This window comes from Nannobrachium achirus (assembly GCF_963921795.1).
Source record: "Nannobrachium achirus genome assembly, chromosome: 8".
NCBI lineage: Eukaryota > Metazoa > Chordata > Actinopteri > Myctophiformes > Myctophidae > Nannobrachium > Nannobrachium achirus.
In genome coordinates, this window is record NC_137817.1 from 27,696,216 (window position 1) to 27,715,088 (window position 18,873).

The 18,873-nt window shown below is 41.1% G+C and overlaps 1 protein-coding gene across 1 annotated transcript in view; it reads right to left on the reverse strand.

The window, feature by feature from the left end:
- LOC308289585 (SR-related and CTD-associated factor 4-like) overlaps window positions 1-18,273 on the reverse strand; it is a 34,138-nt gene extending 15,865 nt beyond the window's left edge. The window contains exons 1-16 of the mRNA XM_080731318.1: window positions 18,030-18,273; window positions 15,162-15,245; window positions 13,499-13,543; window positions 13,217-13,378; window positions 12,898-13,021; window positions 12,085-12,218; window positions 11,844-11,987; window positions 10,159-10,232; window positions 9,767-9,845; window positions 9,579-9,662; window positions 8,096-8,184; window positions 7,090-7,307; window positions 6,311-6,411; window positions 4,452-4,565; window positions 4,186-4,342; window positions 3,976-4,070 (exon numbers count right to left, since the gene is read on the reverse strand). Of these exons, the coding sequence (XP_080587444.1) occupies window positions 3,976-4,070; window positions 4,186-4,342; window positions 4,452-4,565; window positions 6,311-6,411; window positions 7,090-7,307; window positions 8,096-8,184; window positions 9,579-9,662; window positions 9,767-9,845; window positions 10,159-10,232; window positions 11,844-11,987; window positions 12,085-12,218; window positions 12,898-13,021; window positions 13,217-13,378; window positions 13,499-13,543; window positions 15,162-15,245; window positions 18,030-18,059 (1,734 nt within the window). The 5' untranslated portion in view covers window positions 18,060-18,273. The remainder of the gene's footprint in view (window positions 1-3,975; window positions 4,071-4,185; window positions 4,343-4,451; window positions 4,566-6,310; window positions 6,412-7,089; window positions 7,308-8,095; window positions 8,185-9,578; window positions 9,663-9,766; window positions 9,846-10,158; window positions 10,233-11,843; window positions 11,988-12,084; window positions 12,219-12,897; window positions 13,022-13,216; window positions 13,379-13,498; window positions 13,544-15,161; window positions 15,246-18,029) is intronic.
- Window positions 18,274-18,873: the final 600 nt, after the last annotated feature.

An 18,873-nucleotide genomic window follows, 5' to 3' on the forward strand; every position in this document is an offset into this window, starting at 1 on the left:
CCTGAACGGATTTCCAAGCGGATTTTTTTGTTTGAAAGCTGTGAAAAGCATGCACATGCATAGTGCATGATCTGTGCACGAATGTGTGCACCAGCGTGCACACTATTTTTTTAACCCTTTGTTGGAGAACCGGCAATATAAGAGGTCCCACTTTAAATATGGCACCGACTGAGTTAAGCATACTTGAATTAAAATACATTTCTGTATCTTTTAACACTGAAAAATACTGCAATACTAGTAAGAGATATCGGTTAACTCCGACTATGATAAAAACAAATTGTCCCTTAAAAATCAGTTTCAACAGTTGACCCTCGCGGGAATAATCAGTAGGATGCACCAAAGAGATGATTAAAGTCTGGGTTGAAAAGTTCAAGGTCAATATTACGTAAGAAGTCATGTCAGGAACAGAGGCGAAGAAAGGTTTGTGTTGGATTCCTCTTGGAAAATTAAATCAAGTGATGTAATCCTTTGCCGTCCATGATGTCCCTCTGTGCCATCAAATGACATCATAGAGTAAACATGTTCTAAATGTGAAACTGCCTTTCCAAAGGCATATCTCAAAACTATCACCAAAATGACAGAATATCTCAGGGACAGAAAACAATTATCAACCAAGGTGTTGCACAGCAAGAGATGTTGGTGCGAGCAGGGTCTGCACTCCCAGGTGCTTTCTTTTTCAGGCATGTCCCCCAGTGTGTCACCTAAATTCCTAAGCACCTCCTTCACAAAAACTCATTTTTATTCAATAGAGAAACATTGGAAGCTGCATTTAACCAGTTGTGTGTTTAAAGTGTAGTAGAGTGATCTGTAACTGATCTAAAGAAAAGCAAGATGGGATGTACTGACGTCTGACGACTCAGTACACACAAATATTTAGTCACACCTTCTGAGCCAATGGTCACAGCCGTTTTCAACAAGAGAGCAAGTCTCAATGTCTAGGAAGGAAACAGAAAGCTTTACAACTTCTTCTAGTGAGTAATCTTGGGGGTAGGAGGACAGCCTGTCACATTCTATCCTTTCTTGTTTTGCTTGCTTGTGAATTATCCTATTGATATTCCAGGGTTTCCTGCAGGAAAAAAGTTTGGCCAGGTGGTGGCGAGGGGGTGGGGGGCTATCAGGCGTGCGCACAAATTAATTTGATTAATTAATTATTTAATTCGATTTTCTTTTTTATTCTCTTAATTTTGATTAGCTAAGTCTTATTTTATCCAAAAATTATAAGAGAAGTTAGAAACATATTTTCATTTTTGATTTAACAATTAACATTCTTTACCTCAAATTTGAACGAGTTGGTGTGATGATGGAAAATACAACTACATTATGCTATCATTATTCACATTTAGTCTGGCATCAAAACCAGTTTAGCTACCTTAACGGCTATTTGAAAATGGCTGATCTACAAGCTCACAGTGCATCACACTGAAACGTGAGCTTGTAGATCAGCTATTTTCTTTTCTTTTTTAAATCTTGAAATAAATGTTCTGTTACTTCAAGCGCTCTTATCTTGTTTATAATTCCACCAACCGGTTGATTGTCCTATAATTTGACAAAAGTAGGTACTAGATAGAAGCCTACTGACCACGAGTAACAGGTTTACGGTCGTCTGACTTGACAAACAGGAACAATAACATGCCAAGGAAGCTTTACTGATACTGCTGACCAGTGATCGTTGTTAGCGTATTCATTGGTGCTGCTATTTTTAATCTTACACATTAAACCAACTTAAACAGTAAAGCTTTTCACAAGGAAGGCTTTACAAAGTCCCCTGAAAGTGAAACTAAATCGTGGACAAAGTGGTGCAGTCTGCCGTGCTCCTCCCATCCTGCACAGTGTACACACCACACCCACCCGCGCTGGAGTTAAATGTTTTGGAAGTTTTTCTATGTGACTCGCGGGTAAAGACGAAGGTTTAAAACACCCCATTTTGATATCGACGTTAAAGCCCCGGTGCAAGCAGGACACTCTCCTGTGAGGGTGGACAGTGCACTGGACGTGTGTGATGAAGGTTCCAGCTGTTGCTGTGATGTTAGCTTTTCGGTCTGCATCTTGACCAGGCGCTGGTCGTTTTAGACCGGGCAGGGCACCCGGCCTGAAATGCTCTGCCGGAAATCCTGATATTCCCCACACCAAACAACTGTCATGCAACATACATATTTGCCTCTGCAGAGTGCATTATTTTTCCAACTACAGTTTGGCTTTGATTATCTCTCTTGGGATAAGTAGTGTTTATTCATATATTGGGGCAACACACTTGAATAGAAATTGTTGTGTTGGCACTATCTTAGTCAACCGCGGGATGTTATTGTACTACTCCAGCAAGAGGGAGATGCTGTAGTAATGACCTAGAAATAAGTACCAACTTCTCAGCTCACAATAGTCTCAACTTGACACAAACAGAAAAATATCACGTTTTAAAGCTCTCAAGTATAAAGTTATATTGAAAAGCATCGTGTTTGTGACAGCTTGCCTTGTAGCTAATGTTCACGTAATACAGCACAATTTCTTGTACGAGTGTTAATATAGATGGTGACGAGGAACTATGTCGATGGTGCAGTTATCTGAAAATAATGAACACCCTCTAGTCTAGCCCATCAGATATTACTATTGTGGCCATGGTATAAAAATAGGTTAATTGAGACTTTGTGACACTCATTTGTCATGTAAAGCAATGATTTACACCATTTGATCACGCCACAGATGTTCCACTTGTGTTTGCAAAGCAACAATGATGTGCACAGCTAATGGCAACATTTCAGAAACGATGCAGTCAAACTCAGAAATATCACTGCTTCAAAGTGCACTTTAATTCAGAACGAGTTCTCTGCAATGCTGAAAAGACATAACCTGACTCCGCCAGATGGTGGCTGTATTGAGTTCACATGTTCAGTTCTCAATGTTGTTAACTTGTGAACTCAATACTGCAACCATCTGGTGGAGTCAGGTTAGAAAAGATAGATGCAACTGCAAACTATGTTGGGGTGGGACAAAATAATCTATACTGTGATATGCCATCGAACTTGGCATACTCGGGATACTTTATCGATACACTGGCACCAATTATTTTTGTTTATTACAAGCAGGTGTTCTATATCACAGATTCCACTCAAGGCACAAGACCACTGTGGCTAGTGATCATCCTTTCAGTCAAGTAGAACTTGTTTGCAAGCCATTTGTTTTCTTGTAATATGCATGCTCACCAAAACGTTACTCTGCACTCCATGACTTGGAATGTATAAGATAATACAATGTTAAACGGAACATGATACTGTGATATTGTCACATTAAGCACAGAGAAAACTTTTAGAAGGCAACATCGCCAAATATGTTCATTGTATCGCAAGTTACAGTTATCGTCCCACCCCCTAGGAGCCTGACCCTAAACTTGTAAGACCGCCTCTGTTTGTTCCACTTAATACTAGTGGTGTGTGTAGAGAGTTAACATCATTGTTATCATTCAAGCAAGAACTACCCAATTGTCACATCTACTACACAAGTATCCTCCTTCTGGAAAGGCAATACCCTGAGATGAAAAATCCACCCACAGGGTGGGAGACTACGTACTACATTATCAAATAACATCAACTAAGAATTTCAAACAGTGTTGCGAGAACAATATAATTTAGTTGATATTATTTGATAATGATTTTGTATTAAGTATTTCAAACTGTTGAGAACCCTACGGCCATTTCTTTAAATGAACTATATCTCAAATGACAGAGTGATCCACCATGTTTTATTCAGAACACGACTTAATTGTCAACCTAGTCTGACAAAAACACTTGCATAGAAAGAGACAGTCAGAGAAGTGACCTTTCAAACAATTTTAACATCATTTTGTTCTTAAAATGTGTATGAATCAACTATGTGAGTTATATATATCCATGAGAGCTGGTCTATTCGCAAATCAATCTCCAGCCAGCACAACAATGAATGTGTACTACTTAAGAGTTTCAAATAAAACCATATTAGCATTACCTGAATCTGCGCTGCAGCTCCTCCATCTGCCTTTTCACCTTCCAAGGCTCCATTTACAGCTGGTTTATTGATGTCCTTAAGAACATTATTCCACTCTGTGCATACAGGAAAATAAGAATCAGTGAATGAGGGAGAACACAACATGCCATCAAAACACTTCCACCTATACAAGAGTATATGGTTAGTTATGAAAAGGGTTCTGTGGGTTACCTGGATTAAATGTTTCTGTATCCAGTATGCCTCCTTCCCGAAAGCTTTCCAGCTCCTCAACTTTGACTTTGCCCCAAGGAATGTAGGTGACGCCATGCTCCACATCCCAGAACTTTTTGTGTGTCGACTTTATACCTTTGTTCAAAGCCCACGCAATCTAGGCAAGAAGAATGAAATATATCCAATAATCATGAAGTTGTTGTCCACTCCCAAACATTTGGTCAAAAACATATGCAGTGGAAATCAGTGTGCTGAAATGTATTTACCTTGATTGGTTTCCCGTGGACTTTATATGTCCCACTACTGAGTTTGTGCAGGGCTGTATAGGCATCTTGTCTGTGAACCATAACGATGTAAGCACAACCCCTGGGCGGAATCATCTGGACAAGAGAGAATAAAAACAGTAAGGCAATGGAAAACGTAATCTCAAACTTATTTAAAGTGATAGTTCGCCTATTTTGTAACCACAGCTGTATGGAGTACTCACCTATAATGGACTTGTTTCGAGGGCATTATTTGGTCAACTGAATGCTGTGGTCAGAGATGTGGTCAGTTTTCTGCTGAATTAAAAGTAGTTCCATTGAGTTGCCCGACCCATTTTTTTGTAATAAACTAATCCACAAAACCGCCGCCATTATTATTGTTGACATATTTCTACTTCTACGAGTAATGCTCGTTCAACTTTGACCCCTCTGTAACATGGTACTATTTCTTCTCTTGAGTAGATCACTGCGCCGCATTCAACTCAACGGGCGCGTCCCGCGGCAGCCGCAGCACACGCCCCCAAAACAGTCTGCACTGATATCCGCCTGGTCGCTCCTGAAAGCTGAAATCTCGCCTTCGGTCCTAACTATTAGCTGGGGACCCCCTTATAATCCCTCAAAGACCCTGCCCTGGGGGTCCCCGGATCCCACTTTGTGAACCAATGGTACAGACGATATATTTTATTAGTCCAGTGTTGTTTTACGCTCGACAATCGGTAGCTCTGGTCCATAGCGTAGCGCTATGTCACCGATGAGCCCTTACGCTTTAGGAAAGCCTGCGCACCCTCTCCTCTGTAGTAAAAATACAAAGTACAGTTTCGCTTCTCACCAAAACAAAGACATCTCCATAGAGTAAAAAGCCTGCTTTCAGAAGTGGGGGCAATCTGTCTAAATTTCACGTCTAAAATGCACTTTTTGCCATAAAAGAAAAACTATTTCATCCGAAGGCAAAATCTGGTCAATGGACTTTTCTATTGACAAGATCTGTAGAAGGCGGTGTGGAGTAGCTAAAACTTCCAGTGAAATATTTTCTTTTCTGGACCAAATGTGTATTTTAGACGTGAGGTGGGGGGCTACGAGTGTTGCCACTAAGGACAGTAGGCTTTCGACATCTTAGAACCGTCTTTGTTTTGGTGAGTAGTGAAAGTGTATATTTTATTTTTACTACAGACGAGAGGCTGAGCAGCCTGGGCTGCCGCGGCTCTGAGCGCAAGTGCTCACCAGTGACATAGCGTAGTGTTAGATACGGGACCAGAGGGGAAAGCTCGCTGGCTCTAACAAGCCAAAGTTGTCTGGTGTCTTTATCCTTGGGGAAACGGTGAAGACGTTTTTTCTTTTACCCAGAAATGCGTGGATATATCTCCCTTGTGTTAGCAATGGCAGATAAGGTTAGCTAAGCTGCTATTCAAGGCTAGTAGGAGCGATCAGCAGCGACCACACAACAAACAGCGTCTGCTGCAGCAGCTCGCAGCAGCACAGAGCATACGCTGTGAGTGATGCGGCGCCATAGAGATATAGTGCGGCGCAGTGATCTACTCAAGAGAAGAAATAGTACCATGTTACAGAGGGGTCAAAGTTGAACGAGCATCACTCGTACAAGTAGAAATATGTCAACAATAATAATGACGGCGGTTTTGTGGATTAGTTTATTACAAAAAAATGGGTCGGGCAACTCAATGGAACTACTTTTAATTCAGCAGAAAACTGACCACATCTCTGACCACTGCATTCAGTTGACCAAATAATGCCCTCGAAACAAGTCCATTATAGGTGAGTATTCCATACAGCTGTGGTTACAAAATAGGCGAACTATCACTTTAAGCCTGCAATTTGAACAATATACTTCACGATGTCAAACTTACATTGGTGGAATCAACCTGACCGAACTCTTCCAGAAGAGACATCACGTCGTGCTGCTGCGTTCTCTTGTCTAGTTGTCCTACCCACAGTGTAGTGCTGCAAACTACAAAAAGGACAAACATTTCAGAAGTCAGTATACTTGAACCTAAAGGGCATACAGAGATAACTGACAGCAAGCAGCAGTCACTTTGGCAATAGATAGCATTTGCTTATTTTGCTAAGTGCCATGCCCAGGGTAAAAAGCAAGGTAAGGCAACATATTCCATACACAGGTAAATGAGGTAAATGTAAGTGCTTTATATAAGAAATTAATAATAAAAAAGAAAGATGGAAAACTGTCAATCTAGACCAAGGATCTAAATGTCTCAATAGAGGAGCAGGGAGACAACCACTCCAATTGTACAGTATAAGTGATATTGTATTAACAGTTTAACACCATACAGATCAGATTTGTTTAGTATAGAGCTGGGGCAGTATCGAAATGTTGCTACCGCGGTATTTGTCTTCCACTTACTGACGGTATTGTGGTAATTACTGCAGTAAGGGAACCTGACACGGTATGCGTTACCTAGCCGCGGTATTGCGGTTACCGTGCCCAACCCTAGTTTAGTACAGCAGAATAATATAGACAAGCACTGATGCATAAAATGGTTTCTCAAAATATTCTTTATGACCAGAAATCTATAAATGCTATAAAAGTGAGCCAAATCTATTTACATTTTCACTGTCCACCTATATATTGTTTTACATATAATATTGTCAACGCTATATTGGAACATACCACTGAGTGTCTGGTTCTTTATACTAGGAAGACCTTTCTGTCTGCGCTCTTTATCCTTCTTTTCCTGGGATCGAGACCTGGGTGACCTCCTGCGGCGTTCTCTAGAGCGGGAACGAGAGCGACGATGACGTGAGTCACGTGACCTCCTCGAGCGAGATGTGGACCTTGGTGACCTCCTCGAGCGAGACGTGGACCTTGACCTTCTCCTCCTGGGAGATCTGGAACAAACCATATTCAGCATGTTCATTAGTTCACCAGAGAATGTGCACCAAACACGGCACAATCACGGTTTAGGGGTCTGCTATGTGCTATAACATATGACATGTCACACCAGGGGCGAAGTGTGGCCCCCATGGGGTCCTGTCAGGGGCTACAGGGGCAGTATTAAAGCAGTGTTTAAATCTTCAAATGGTCATAAAGTGGGGACGACTGCTCTGATCGGCACAATATACTGTATGACTAGATTTGAACATAGGGGCATGAAAATCTAATCTTGAAAAAAAGGGGGAAAAAAAATATTAAATTAATTAAACATAATTTGTTCTTATGGAATACTTGTCTTTGATAGCTTTCCTTTCAGAGCATTATGTTTGCACATTGCTCAATGTTGGCATGGTCATGTTACTTATGACCTGTCACTGAGACATGAAAAAAAAAAAAAATCTGATATCAAGCTTGTCAGACAGCAGGTTGAATTATTGTGCATCATGTTTTATTTTGACCCGGTCTTGACTTGGCTTAAGACAGTTGTTGCCAATGTCATCTTTCATTACACTGTCTGCACATGCACATAAACAAGCAGATAGTGATTGATTCCCTGTTTCAACACTTGGAACTGGTAAACATTGCTGCAGCAACCACAACATCCATACCTTCCCTGTATTTTTACGTATTGGTAGCCATTAAAAAAAGGTCTGTGTTGACCATCATCATAAAACAGCCACGCCACAGCCAAAACTTCTGACACAGTTAGAACTCTGTCATAGCACAAATACAAGGCCCTCACCTGGTGCCAGATCTGGACCCAGACCTGGATCGCCGACCATATCCTCTGTGCCTGCCTTCTCTCCTTGCAGACGTCTCTCTGGAACCCTCCTATGGAGACAATGAAAAGGAACATTTAATCATAATATAAACATCAGACTCTGCCCCAGTTAACTCGCTCCCTGCCAATTAAATATGGGCTTTTTGGCTCATATTGCCATAAATCTCCATAGACTTCCATGTAATTTATAGTGCACAGATCATGCACGCCCATGCACAGATCATGCACCATGTTTGTGCAGGCTGTTCACAGCTTTCAAACAAAAAAATCAGATTGGAAATCCGTTCAGGCATTTTTGAGAAAATAGCCATTATGTTTTACATGTTATGTAAGCAAAGATGGCTGCCCTGTATGAAAGATGGGGTTGTATGGGGGGTGGAACATACAAAATCGCGATTGAAATCATGTTTACTAGATTTAATGGGGTCCAAAAAAAAATCATTTTTTTTCCCCCTAAGTAAAAGTCGATTTAAGTCGTTTGGCAGGGAAGTCCATAGTGAGATAGTTGACCTGAAAGTCGTTTGGCACTGAACTAGTTAAGAGTAAGAATGCTTCTGAAGGAACACTTTTGTAAAATAAACACTGTGGTAAGAATAATCACTTGTGTACTTTTCAATTGTTATCTTTTAAAAACGTGTGACAAAAGACAGCTTCCCTCTGAGAAGCAACGCCGTAAAAAATTCAATCAAAACAAAGTGTAATATGTAGTAGTTAAAGTTTATAAAACAAGGGCGCTGAGCAGCAACAAGTAATAAAATGTATTTGTTAGCTAGTGCAAACAAATACAACAGTATCAATATACACAAACCACTTCTGTGTATAGCAGGGCTGGGTTCAGTATAGCTATACTGTATATCCACTTAAACTTAGTTGACCGGGATCTCCAGGGCTCTATACTTGGTCCGCTCTTTTTTCCCCTCTACACCAAATCTCTTACTAGGAAAAAAGCTCACAAATAGTATTTGCTGATCTGTAGCCAGGTGTTATATAATTTCTTGACATACCATGTCTGGGGCTGTGACACCATCAATAATTGTCTTTGATTTTACATTTTATTACTTAATTTCCTTCATTTTTGCAGGTGCAGTTGTTTAACACTTGGACACATGGCTTTTTCACCACGGTAAACAAATTCCATAAAGCATGATGGATGGAAAGGTGAGTTGTACAGTGTTCTGTTATTAACCTTTTGATACTGGCGAAGACACGTGGGCAACATGCAACAGCTAACCAAATAAGATTTGAATCAATTGCGAAGTTTCACAATTACATGATGCTTTTCAATTATTTTTGATTAATCAAGCACCTCCAACACCAATTGCATTGTTTCATATGTGGCAATTGTATAAATTTCATCCCCACGTCCACCATCTCAACGTATGGAAACATGAAACGGAGAAGGTCACATTCCTTGAGCAAAACCTTTAATAATCTGAAGCTTTACCCGTGAGCGTGAATAGGACTCATTCATAGACGAGTATCCATCTGGCATCATCTGGGGCACATCATGCATCATATGTCCAGAGTGCTATGGAGAATTCAAGACACAGGGTGGGTTTAAGTGTTATTTTTTGTTATAATATTCCATTTGATCTAACTAACATAAACATGTCAGAGCCACAATTTGAATACCTCATTACTGGCAGTCTCTCCCCTGTGTGAATGAAAATTCTCCATGTTTGGCATCTGTCCAGGAAATTGATTGAAAACCCTGTAATGACACAAATGTGTATGACGCCGAGTTCTACAGATAGACCAACAGCATCAAGAACAATGCATACTCAACAGTGGTAATTCAATTTGATGAAACCCAGTGTTTTTTACAATATTTTTCATGATCATTATATGGTCATTACATTCTCTATTATAATAGTATAGTGTCTTATACTAGAGGTGGGCAACCTCTGTTGTTTTTCCACATTATGCCTATTGCAGATAGAAGTACTGTACATTCATACATAGCCACCCACATAGTACTGGCAACTGAGGTTATTTATATTTATTATTTATATTTATTAACTTACTGAGGTTGGCCACTGATTTCTTTATTTCTCCCATCCTCCGGCTCATCATCATAATCAAAATGGTCAAGGAGCGTCTAAGGAAACAAACACATTATTAAATAATGTGAAAAGTACTAGAAGCAGTGCTCTTCCAAGCACAGGTCTCCACCAGGTCAGGTCGATTTGTGTGGAGCTATAAAAGGCCAATGTGAAAAGGGTGCCATGTGTTCTTGGGCCTTTCACGGCAATCGGGACGCTGCATGCATGATTTGAGGCATTTTGTTCCAAAAATGTGTTTTGCAAAAGTTGACCTGCTGGTGATGCTACAATAAGGCCGATGTGAAAAGGGTGGCATTTGTTCCTTGACCTAGTGGGAATGTGCGTGCAAAGCTTCACGCAAATCGCAGGCAGCGTGCATTATTTGAGACCAAATCTGCAAACTTTGGAGGTTAATCAGGATGGAATATGGTACATCAGACAGATTCATGTTGATCACATGACTGTAGAGATACTGTCTACCGATTTGCTTGATTTGTGAAGAGTACTGTCCAAAAATGTTTTGCAAAAATCGGCCTGATGTTGGTGCTAGAACAGGCCCATGTGAGAAATGTGGGGCAGAGGTTCTGAATTGGCATCCAGGGAGTGTGTAGGGTTGGAGGCGGTAACCGCCGTACCGCCGTACCGCGGTATACCGAGGTCTACCGCGGTGTCATTGTGCTTACCGCGGTAAAAAGACAAAAAAAAGGTCTATTTTTTATTGGAAAACAAGCGAGTTTTAAAACGGGGGAGAAGCGAGGACCGCATGCGCTCCATGCCGCTCTGCTCTGGGCCGTGTACCACACGTTGGAAGCCACATACGTCACTCACACACAGACCTGCACAGTGCACACAGTGCACGCAGGGCAGTAGAGTACGGAGCACAACTCTATGACGGAGCAGCATAAACTTTCTCTGTAATCCACTCGACACAAGGATGTTAATACATACCTTGTGTTGTGGCATATCTTTTTTTATTCATACGGATTACTGGCGGAGCGCGGGCCGCGTGGACTAAAACCGAAAATGAAACTATTTTACTTTCTCCACCGCGTCGCACGTTGTGCTCCGTCCAGCGGCGCGTCGGCGATTTTATAACCTTTTCTGTCAAGTCTTGTAACTAAAACCTGTATATAGCAGCACTCAATCACTGCGATTTGAGAGTTGAGACGTGACGTGAGTTTACAGAATCACTGTACACAATCTGACTACCCTTCCTCTTCTGGTTTGTTCACACAGCTGTTTGTGTCTGAAAAGCCCAAGTAGCTAGCCTACGTTACTATGGTAACCCGACAGTGCAGATCTAAAAGCTCAGAACGCATCGCGGATGCGATGTGTTGTGAGCTTGTAGATCTGCTCCTTTGAAAGCCAGACCCGCTGTGCTGTACGGAGAAGTATAACTCGGGCAGTCAGGCTGTGTCGCCTCTCCACTGTGGAGAGGCGACTTTTGGGAAGATGATTGCAATATTTTAGCTTATCGCCGAACCTTAATTAATAGATACGGGGGTGCGGTAATTACCGCAGTACCGGCGGTAAATGGGAAGACGGTAATCGCGGTAACAAAATGTCCATACCGCCCCAGGCCTAGGAGTGTGTGTGCACAGTTTGGCCAACAGCGCCGGTGTGGACCGTAATGAGGCAGACACACAAGACTGGATTAAGACTGGTACCTTGGCCAACGAGCTGTTCTGTTCTGTGTGTGTACTGTTGGATATTGGTTGGGCTGCAGGCATCTGGTCATGGGCAGATATGTTGTTTACAAGGGTGGGTGCCATGGCCCTGTCTTGTTGTAAGTTCTGAAGCATTTTCTGCAACTATGAGAAAAGGAGAGGTGAAGCAATGAGTTTTAGTCAATTTAGTGGTAGCAGTTCCTTTCTAGCTTACAACGGAACACTTTAATTTCTGTCTCACCTCCTGTCCCTGTGTGGATTGAAACAGCTGTGCTACTGCAGCTAAGGCATCAGCATTAGGCAGCTGGGACACAGAAGCCACAGTTGAGGCAGTGGTAGTAGGGGGCTGTGACTCCATTTGTGCAGTAGTTGAAACTGTTAGGAAACAGGAACATACAGTATGTTATCACAGTGGTTTTTCAAGAACACAATACATTTCAGCAAATGGATTTCCATGCACAAAGTAAGTTTGAGTATGTACTGCATTTCCCTGCCTGCAATGTTGCTACTGCAGTTTTTGAGCGGTGGTCACACCGTCTCCTATACGTGGCCGTGTGTGTGGGTGGGTATGTATGTATGTATGTATGCATGCGTCCGTCCCTGTATGTAGCCTGCAGTACCTTTTCTGACCACACATGTTAAGGGAGGGGCGCTGTTACACACACACACACACACACACACACACACACACACACACACACACACACACACACACACACACACACACACACACACACACGTGTGATTTTTAAACTAAGTGCATGTGACAATAAAAGCTTTGGTTAATCTGAGTAAAAATATTAGAGGCTGCAGCTAAACATTATTTTAATAGTTCAAATACATTGATTAAACCCTTAAGGGTTGGGTACTGAGAAGTGGGTTTATGAATCTTTCCCCCGTTTCAGAACAGTTATATCCCTATCTATATAGCCATTCAAATGTTTGTTTTATTTAAATTAAGGAGGCAAGAGGCAACACGTTTCAAAAGTTTGAGTTCCATTGTTATAAGTGCTAGTATATTTAAAATAATGTTTCAGAAAAACATTTTCTTTACCTGCGACTGCTTGTGACGGAGCAGGCACAAAGGAGCCAGTGGCCATGTCCAGTAGAGGCTGAATGATATCCATTTCAAACACTCCATTCTTCTGCCACAGGTTAAGGACACGCACAATTTTGCTCTGAAAAAAGATACAATAATAATCAATCTTTATTTCAGACTCGGGTCCATATCACATATAAATGACAAAACCCAATAAATACAGAAAAAACAAAAAGCAAAAGAAAGAAACTACAAAAGCCACAATAACCACACTAAGAAATGTTTTATGCTTCCTTCCAAGTTAAACATCAAAATGATCAAATGCATAGACTACCTTATCATCCGTAGGACAGAGGTAAAGATTTTGAAAAGTATCAATGAAGTTCTTCACAAATCTGGGTCCAAACACATCCTTGTCAACACCGAACTGATGACGGGACTGTCGAACAACGGAGTCAACCACATACAGCCCAGGGACTTTTAAGTCTGGCTTACACTGTTGAAAAAAGAAAAACATATATGAGAACAGTTAGTGTGTCCATCCCATGGCATCCAACACAGCATATTGAAACCTAAAGTGGCTGAAAATTGTTGATAGGGTATGCGGTCAACTTACCTTTTTGATGAACTTTTCAATAATCTGGACAACATGCTTGTAGAGCTAATGAAGAAAGAAGAAAATCAACATTAAAACAAAAAAACAATTATGTTGAAATGTAGGCCACACGGAAGAAAATTATTATACAACAAAAAAATCATAATCATCTTTATTTCTGTATTAAATGGAATTACAATGGCATACTATGCCATTATGCCAGCAATGAGATGCAATACAGCAATTGGAGCCAAGTCTACACTAACAGTGTTTTGACGCTGGAGAGTGCTGTTGTTCACTAGCCTATGGCTCACCAAATATTTGAGCAGTGCTAACCGCTCCTACATCTGGCTTTGTATGTATGTATGTGCACGGAACTCCATATATGGAGATAACTAACGTCACGGACAGAACAGCCCATACAAGGAGATACTGTACGCAACATGTCATGTTTGATACCATGAGAAGTCACTTCGCACAGGACTCAGGAGCGACCTTTTCCGATTCTAATGGACGCCGCGTCGCACGTTGAGGACGCAACCAGAACATAAAATCTTTTCCCTTTTTTGAGCGGTGCTAACCGCTCCTAAACCAGGCTTTATGTGTAATGTGTATGCATTCACGTACGTACGAGCACGGAACTCCATGTATGGAGATAACTAATGTCACTGACAGAACAGCCCATACAAGGAGATATGCACGTGTCGTGTTTGATAACATTCCCTGTGCTCACTTCGACCAGAGGTACTTTTACTTTACTGCATCTGACCCCCTATCTCCCCCCTGCCTTTACCGTTTCTGTACACTGTTTCCTATTTGAACAAGCAATTTATTTATTTAATATATAATAATAACCCCCTTGTGATGCTCCAATGGACGGTAAAAAACAAGAATAAATCACACAAAAAAATTAATGAATCCAAACATTTCTCACACACAAAAAGATAGCAAAAACAACATTTAGGGGACGACCCGATTCCTGGTGCGATTCCTGGGCAGGCCTGCCATCTGACTGCTGCATGTTCTTTCCTGCCTCTCTACACTGTTCGAAAAAAAGCAGAAATGCCCCCCAAAATGATCTTAAATCCCCCCCAGAACATTTCAGAAAAGAAAACTGGCATGCATGTATGAGAAGTGGAGGAGGCAATTTGAGAGAAACAACATTTCACAGAATAGCAACACCTCAGAAAAGGAAATCCCTCTGCGAGTCAGCCTGGAATCAGACTAATCCACCGCAGCAAAAAGAATCTCCCTTGGCGGATTTGGGTCTGGCCCCGCTCAATTGTGAATCCATTTACTCAGCCTGAAGAGTTGGGTGACCAATCAGGGCCCAGTATTGGTCTGGTCTAACCAATTGTGTCCAGAGCCATTTTTTTTACCTTGGAAATAAAACGTCCATATAGAAGTACCAGACTCATATCCACGCAGTGATATAGTCTGGCTATGCAAAGCTATCTGCGAGCAGCCTACTCATGCATTGTAGCATGGACAATGACAGTATGCAAGTGTATTTAATTGCCATGTAGTTATCAAATTAAGAAATGTGTAATCTGATCTTTATTTTGTGAATTGTTAAGTTTTATAAAATCTCACCAGCCAGCCATGTGTTCCTACAACAGTCATAGTTCAAAGAAAATAATTAGATATTATTCACTCATCAAAATAACAATTATATCCACTTTACCTTAATAGCTTTTATAGCCGATTTAGTTACCGACATCATCTTAGCACGGGATATTGGAGGCTTCATGTCAATCATGGAGAACAGCTGATTAATTTGGGAGAAAAAGAAAGAAAGAATTGCTCTCAGTTGCCTTGATAAACATTCAATGAAGATTGGAAAACTGCTTTGAAAATTCTATCACAATCTTGACTCAAACATCTATGCAGTCTCATTTCTACATGACAATTCCATTTACATCACACTGCATTCAAATTTGGACTTTTTGAAAATTCTTAGTTGCAAATTGTCCATCAATACTTACTTACACGATGTAAAGCAAAACACATTCATTCAACATTCACGTTACACACTCCATTCCAGTTGCATCTACATATCGCATTAGTAAACCCACTGCACGTGTCGAAGGAAACAATATTATAGCCTACACCATACATGGGCAACTGGCGGCCGGTGGCCACATGCGGCCCCCACCTTCACTTAATGCAGCCCACAGGTTAATACTGATATATTATTGATTTTAGATGTTATAATTCCAAACATGACCTGCTTTTAGTAGCTTAATGACTAGTATAGTAGTATTAAAATGTATTTTATGTCCAATGTATTTGTATTTAAGTTTATAAAGTTAACATGAGTATATAATTAAATGTGTTTGAAATTAAATCAAAATGTTACATTTCAGGATTCCAATTCAAATTGACAACAAAATTATTCAGGATTCCAATTCAAAAGAAGCAAAAAATAGCCGATCTACAAGCTCAAAACGCATGCGTTTTGAGCTTGTAGATCTGCTATTTTTTGCTTCTTTTGTATGAGATACTAGAATGACAAAGTAGGACGTAGCAATATGCAATGTGGCCCTCTGGAGTGACGGTGGAAATAAAGTGGCCCTCGCCATCATCAAAGTTGCCCACCCCTGGGCCCTGGCCTACACGGACAGTGTATAACAGAACGTATGGCACAATTTTCAAGCAATAGAAATGAGCGACAAAGAGCAAATGTTCATTAAAGGAGCACATTCGCAAAGGTAACATTCTAAAACATTCTACAACTCAAATGTCAAAGAATAATAATAAAAAATAAATCATAAAATCCCCAGTGCTTGCAGATCTCCCATTTTCAGCGATCATTCAACACTGTCATAATCACAACTATAAATCCAGTAGGGCAGGCGTATGCCTCAGTGTTGATAGTCTGCACTGCAGTACAGGTAAGTTCAAGTTCAGCATTTTGATAGTGTCATCTAAGTCAAGTGCTTTGATGTTGTCCGGTTAATTCCCTTTTCACTGCCAGGACATCTTATACTCACATAAGAGTGCTTTTTTATATAATTTTGTGAGAATCAAGGAAGAAGAATCATGATTCATATTTAACAACAATCATGCAGTCTTATAATTCAGTATGTAAGTAAAAGTAAAACATCCATCAGCACAGACATCCAAACATACCCACCCAATTCCTTCCTTTGTTATTCAACTGATTTTTTAAGAATACCTTAACATTGTACCAATATTACCACCTATAGCCTAGCCATAGCCTATAAATTGCACATATTGGCACTATTAAGTCAATTCAGTCACATTGATAAAGATTGTTAAATCAATACATACAATTACAACAGAACCCAAAAGGCAAAATGTGTACATGTCACACAAATGTGATTTTGCCACAATATCAATGAATGACAAGTCAGTCTATATGCAATATTTATTATTATTTTAATTGTATTCGATTCTTACTTGGAACCAATTTTCGATACCTAACCAGCCACTAGGTCTTGATAGCTGTGGTAGTTTAATATCTTGAGGCAAGTGTTGCTGCCTGGAATCATTCCACGTACAATGTTTTGTTCGCACAAGTCCTTTTAAGTAGACTGTGTGAATATGTTGTATTTTAATTTAAATCGATGCAAATGTTTGGTGTTTATCGGCATGTGAGGATGTGGGCAGATGCATAGTGCTTAAGGGGAACGAGAACTGCTAAACCAAAATACTGCACCAAAGCAGTCTGATCATTTGTGGAACTTGTTCTTTCACCACCTTTCTGATCAGTGTCAGACTCCAATTGCAACCGGACTCTGTCCATTGTTATTTTGTGATAATGTTGTTAATGTTATTGTTTTCATTGTGTAGCTAAATTAAATCTACCATAAGACATTTAGTTGCAATTCTTCATTCTCTCACTGAAAATATTAAACTTCCACAGCAGCGAACTTTGAAATAAAACAAGACATAGCCAACATAATTTTTTGTGACCCTCAGGTCACAAAAAACCCTCAGATCACAAAAAATGTGATCTGAGCAGTAAACCTTTGAAGCAGTTTCAAGCAGTAAACCTTTGGCCACCGTTTACTGCTTGAAACGGTAATGGCGTAGCTGTAGTTTCGCTTGAAACCGAGCCGAGTATCGATGACAATTTTTTCATGTGAAATACAGAATACGCATATTCTTTTTTAAGTAACACGGCAGTGTTGACTGTATATGCCTACATTTGTGCTTAACGTTGCGTTGCTGGTCGTAAATCAAAACGTTAAAATGCAACCGACGTTAACGTTACTGTCCGAAGTTTGGTTTCTAAGCAAATAGATAACATTAGCTACATAGCCTATGTAGGCCCGATAAACACCACGGTGACACCATTCACCACTGATTCACTCATTGACGCAATCGTATACAGTATGGCATTTGCATTAACAAGACCCATATTATTTCCATAACATCAAACGCAAAGAAACTACGCAACCTCGTCATTTTTTGTTAGTAAAGTTACTAGTTAGCTGTCAAGCCAAGGTGAGGTTAGCACCGAACACGTTAGCCATGTAGCTAACGGGCCGCGCTCGTCAAAAATCCGACGTTCTCCCAACTTTACCTCCATGTTGAACGCGTTCACTGCATCCATGGTGGCTCTTCGTTACAGCGGCGACAAGCAGCAAACGGTGTTTATAAACATAACATTGTCCGGTACGGCTGCCTGTGTGGTGGTTTTACGCTGCGGGGAAACAAATACTTGCTTGACTGTCGTTCTGCTAGTTAATAGACTGCTACAAACAAAACACAGCTTGGCTTAAATGCTAGTTCCTTATTCCTTATTCTTTTCCACTCTCACCACTAGTCTGTACTGTAGCATAGCATAGTCTGACTCTAGTCTACTCTGCACTGCAGGCCAACCGTGTGGTCAGGGTGCGTGCCGTGACGTCACGGGATAAATGGCAACCCCCCCCCCTAGGGGGCGTGATATTGAAATGTAACGGCATTGCCGCAAGCCACGCCCCGGACTCATTTTTGAAGCTTGTGATTGGCTGAACCGGACGTAGGGAGCGCTCCGTTGTGGTCTCTTGGACCGCGCGAGGTGCACCAAACCCCAATTATCATTGCGTTTATCGTGCCCAGGCCGTGGGCATAAATAGAACGATTGCATTCACCACGGCTTCGTAACTCGCGCGGCGCTCCGCCGGTGTCGGTAGATGGGCCCTGGCCCGCTCTTCGCGGCCACTCGCGCCTGCGGCGCTCGGGGGCGAAGAGCAGGACCAAGGTCCGCTGGCCTTCGCGCCGCTTGCAGTGTCGTGGACAATAACTGTGAAAACGAGCGCTCTATGCGGCAATGCCGTTACGTTTCAATATCACGCCCTTAGCGTGGGTCCCCAATTTATTTTGGGGGGCCCCCAGATGTTAGCCAACTTTTTCTTGAAAAACGGACGCTAAAATAAAGATAA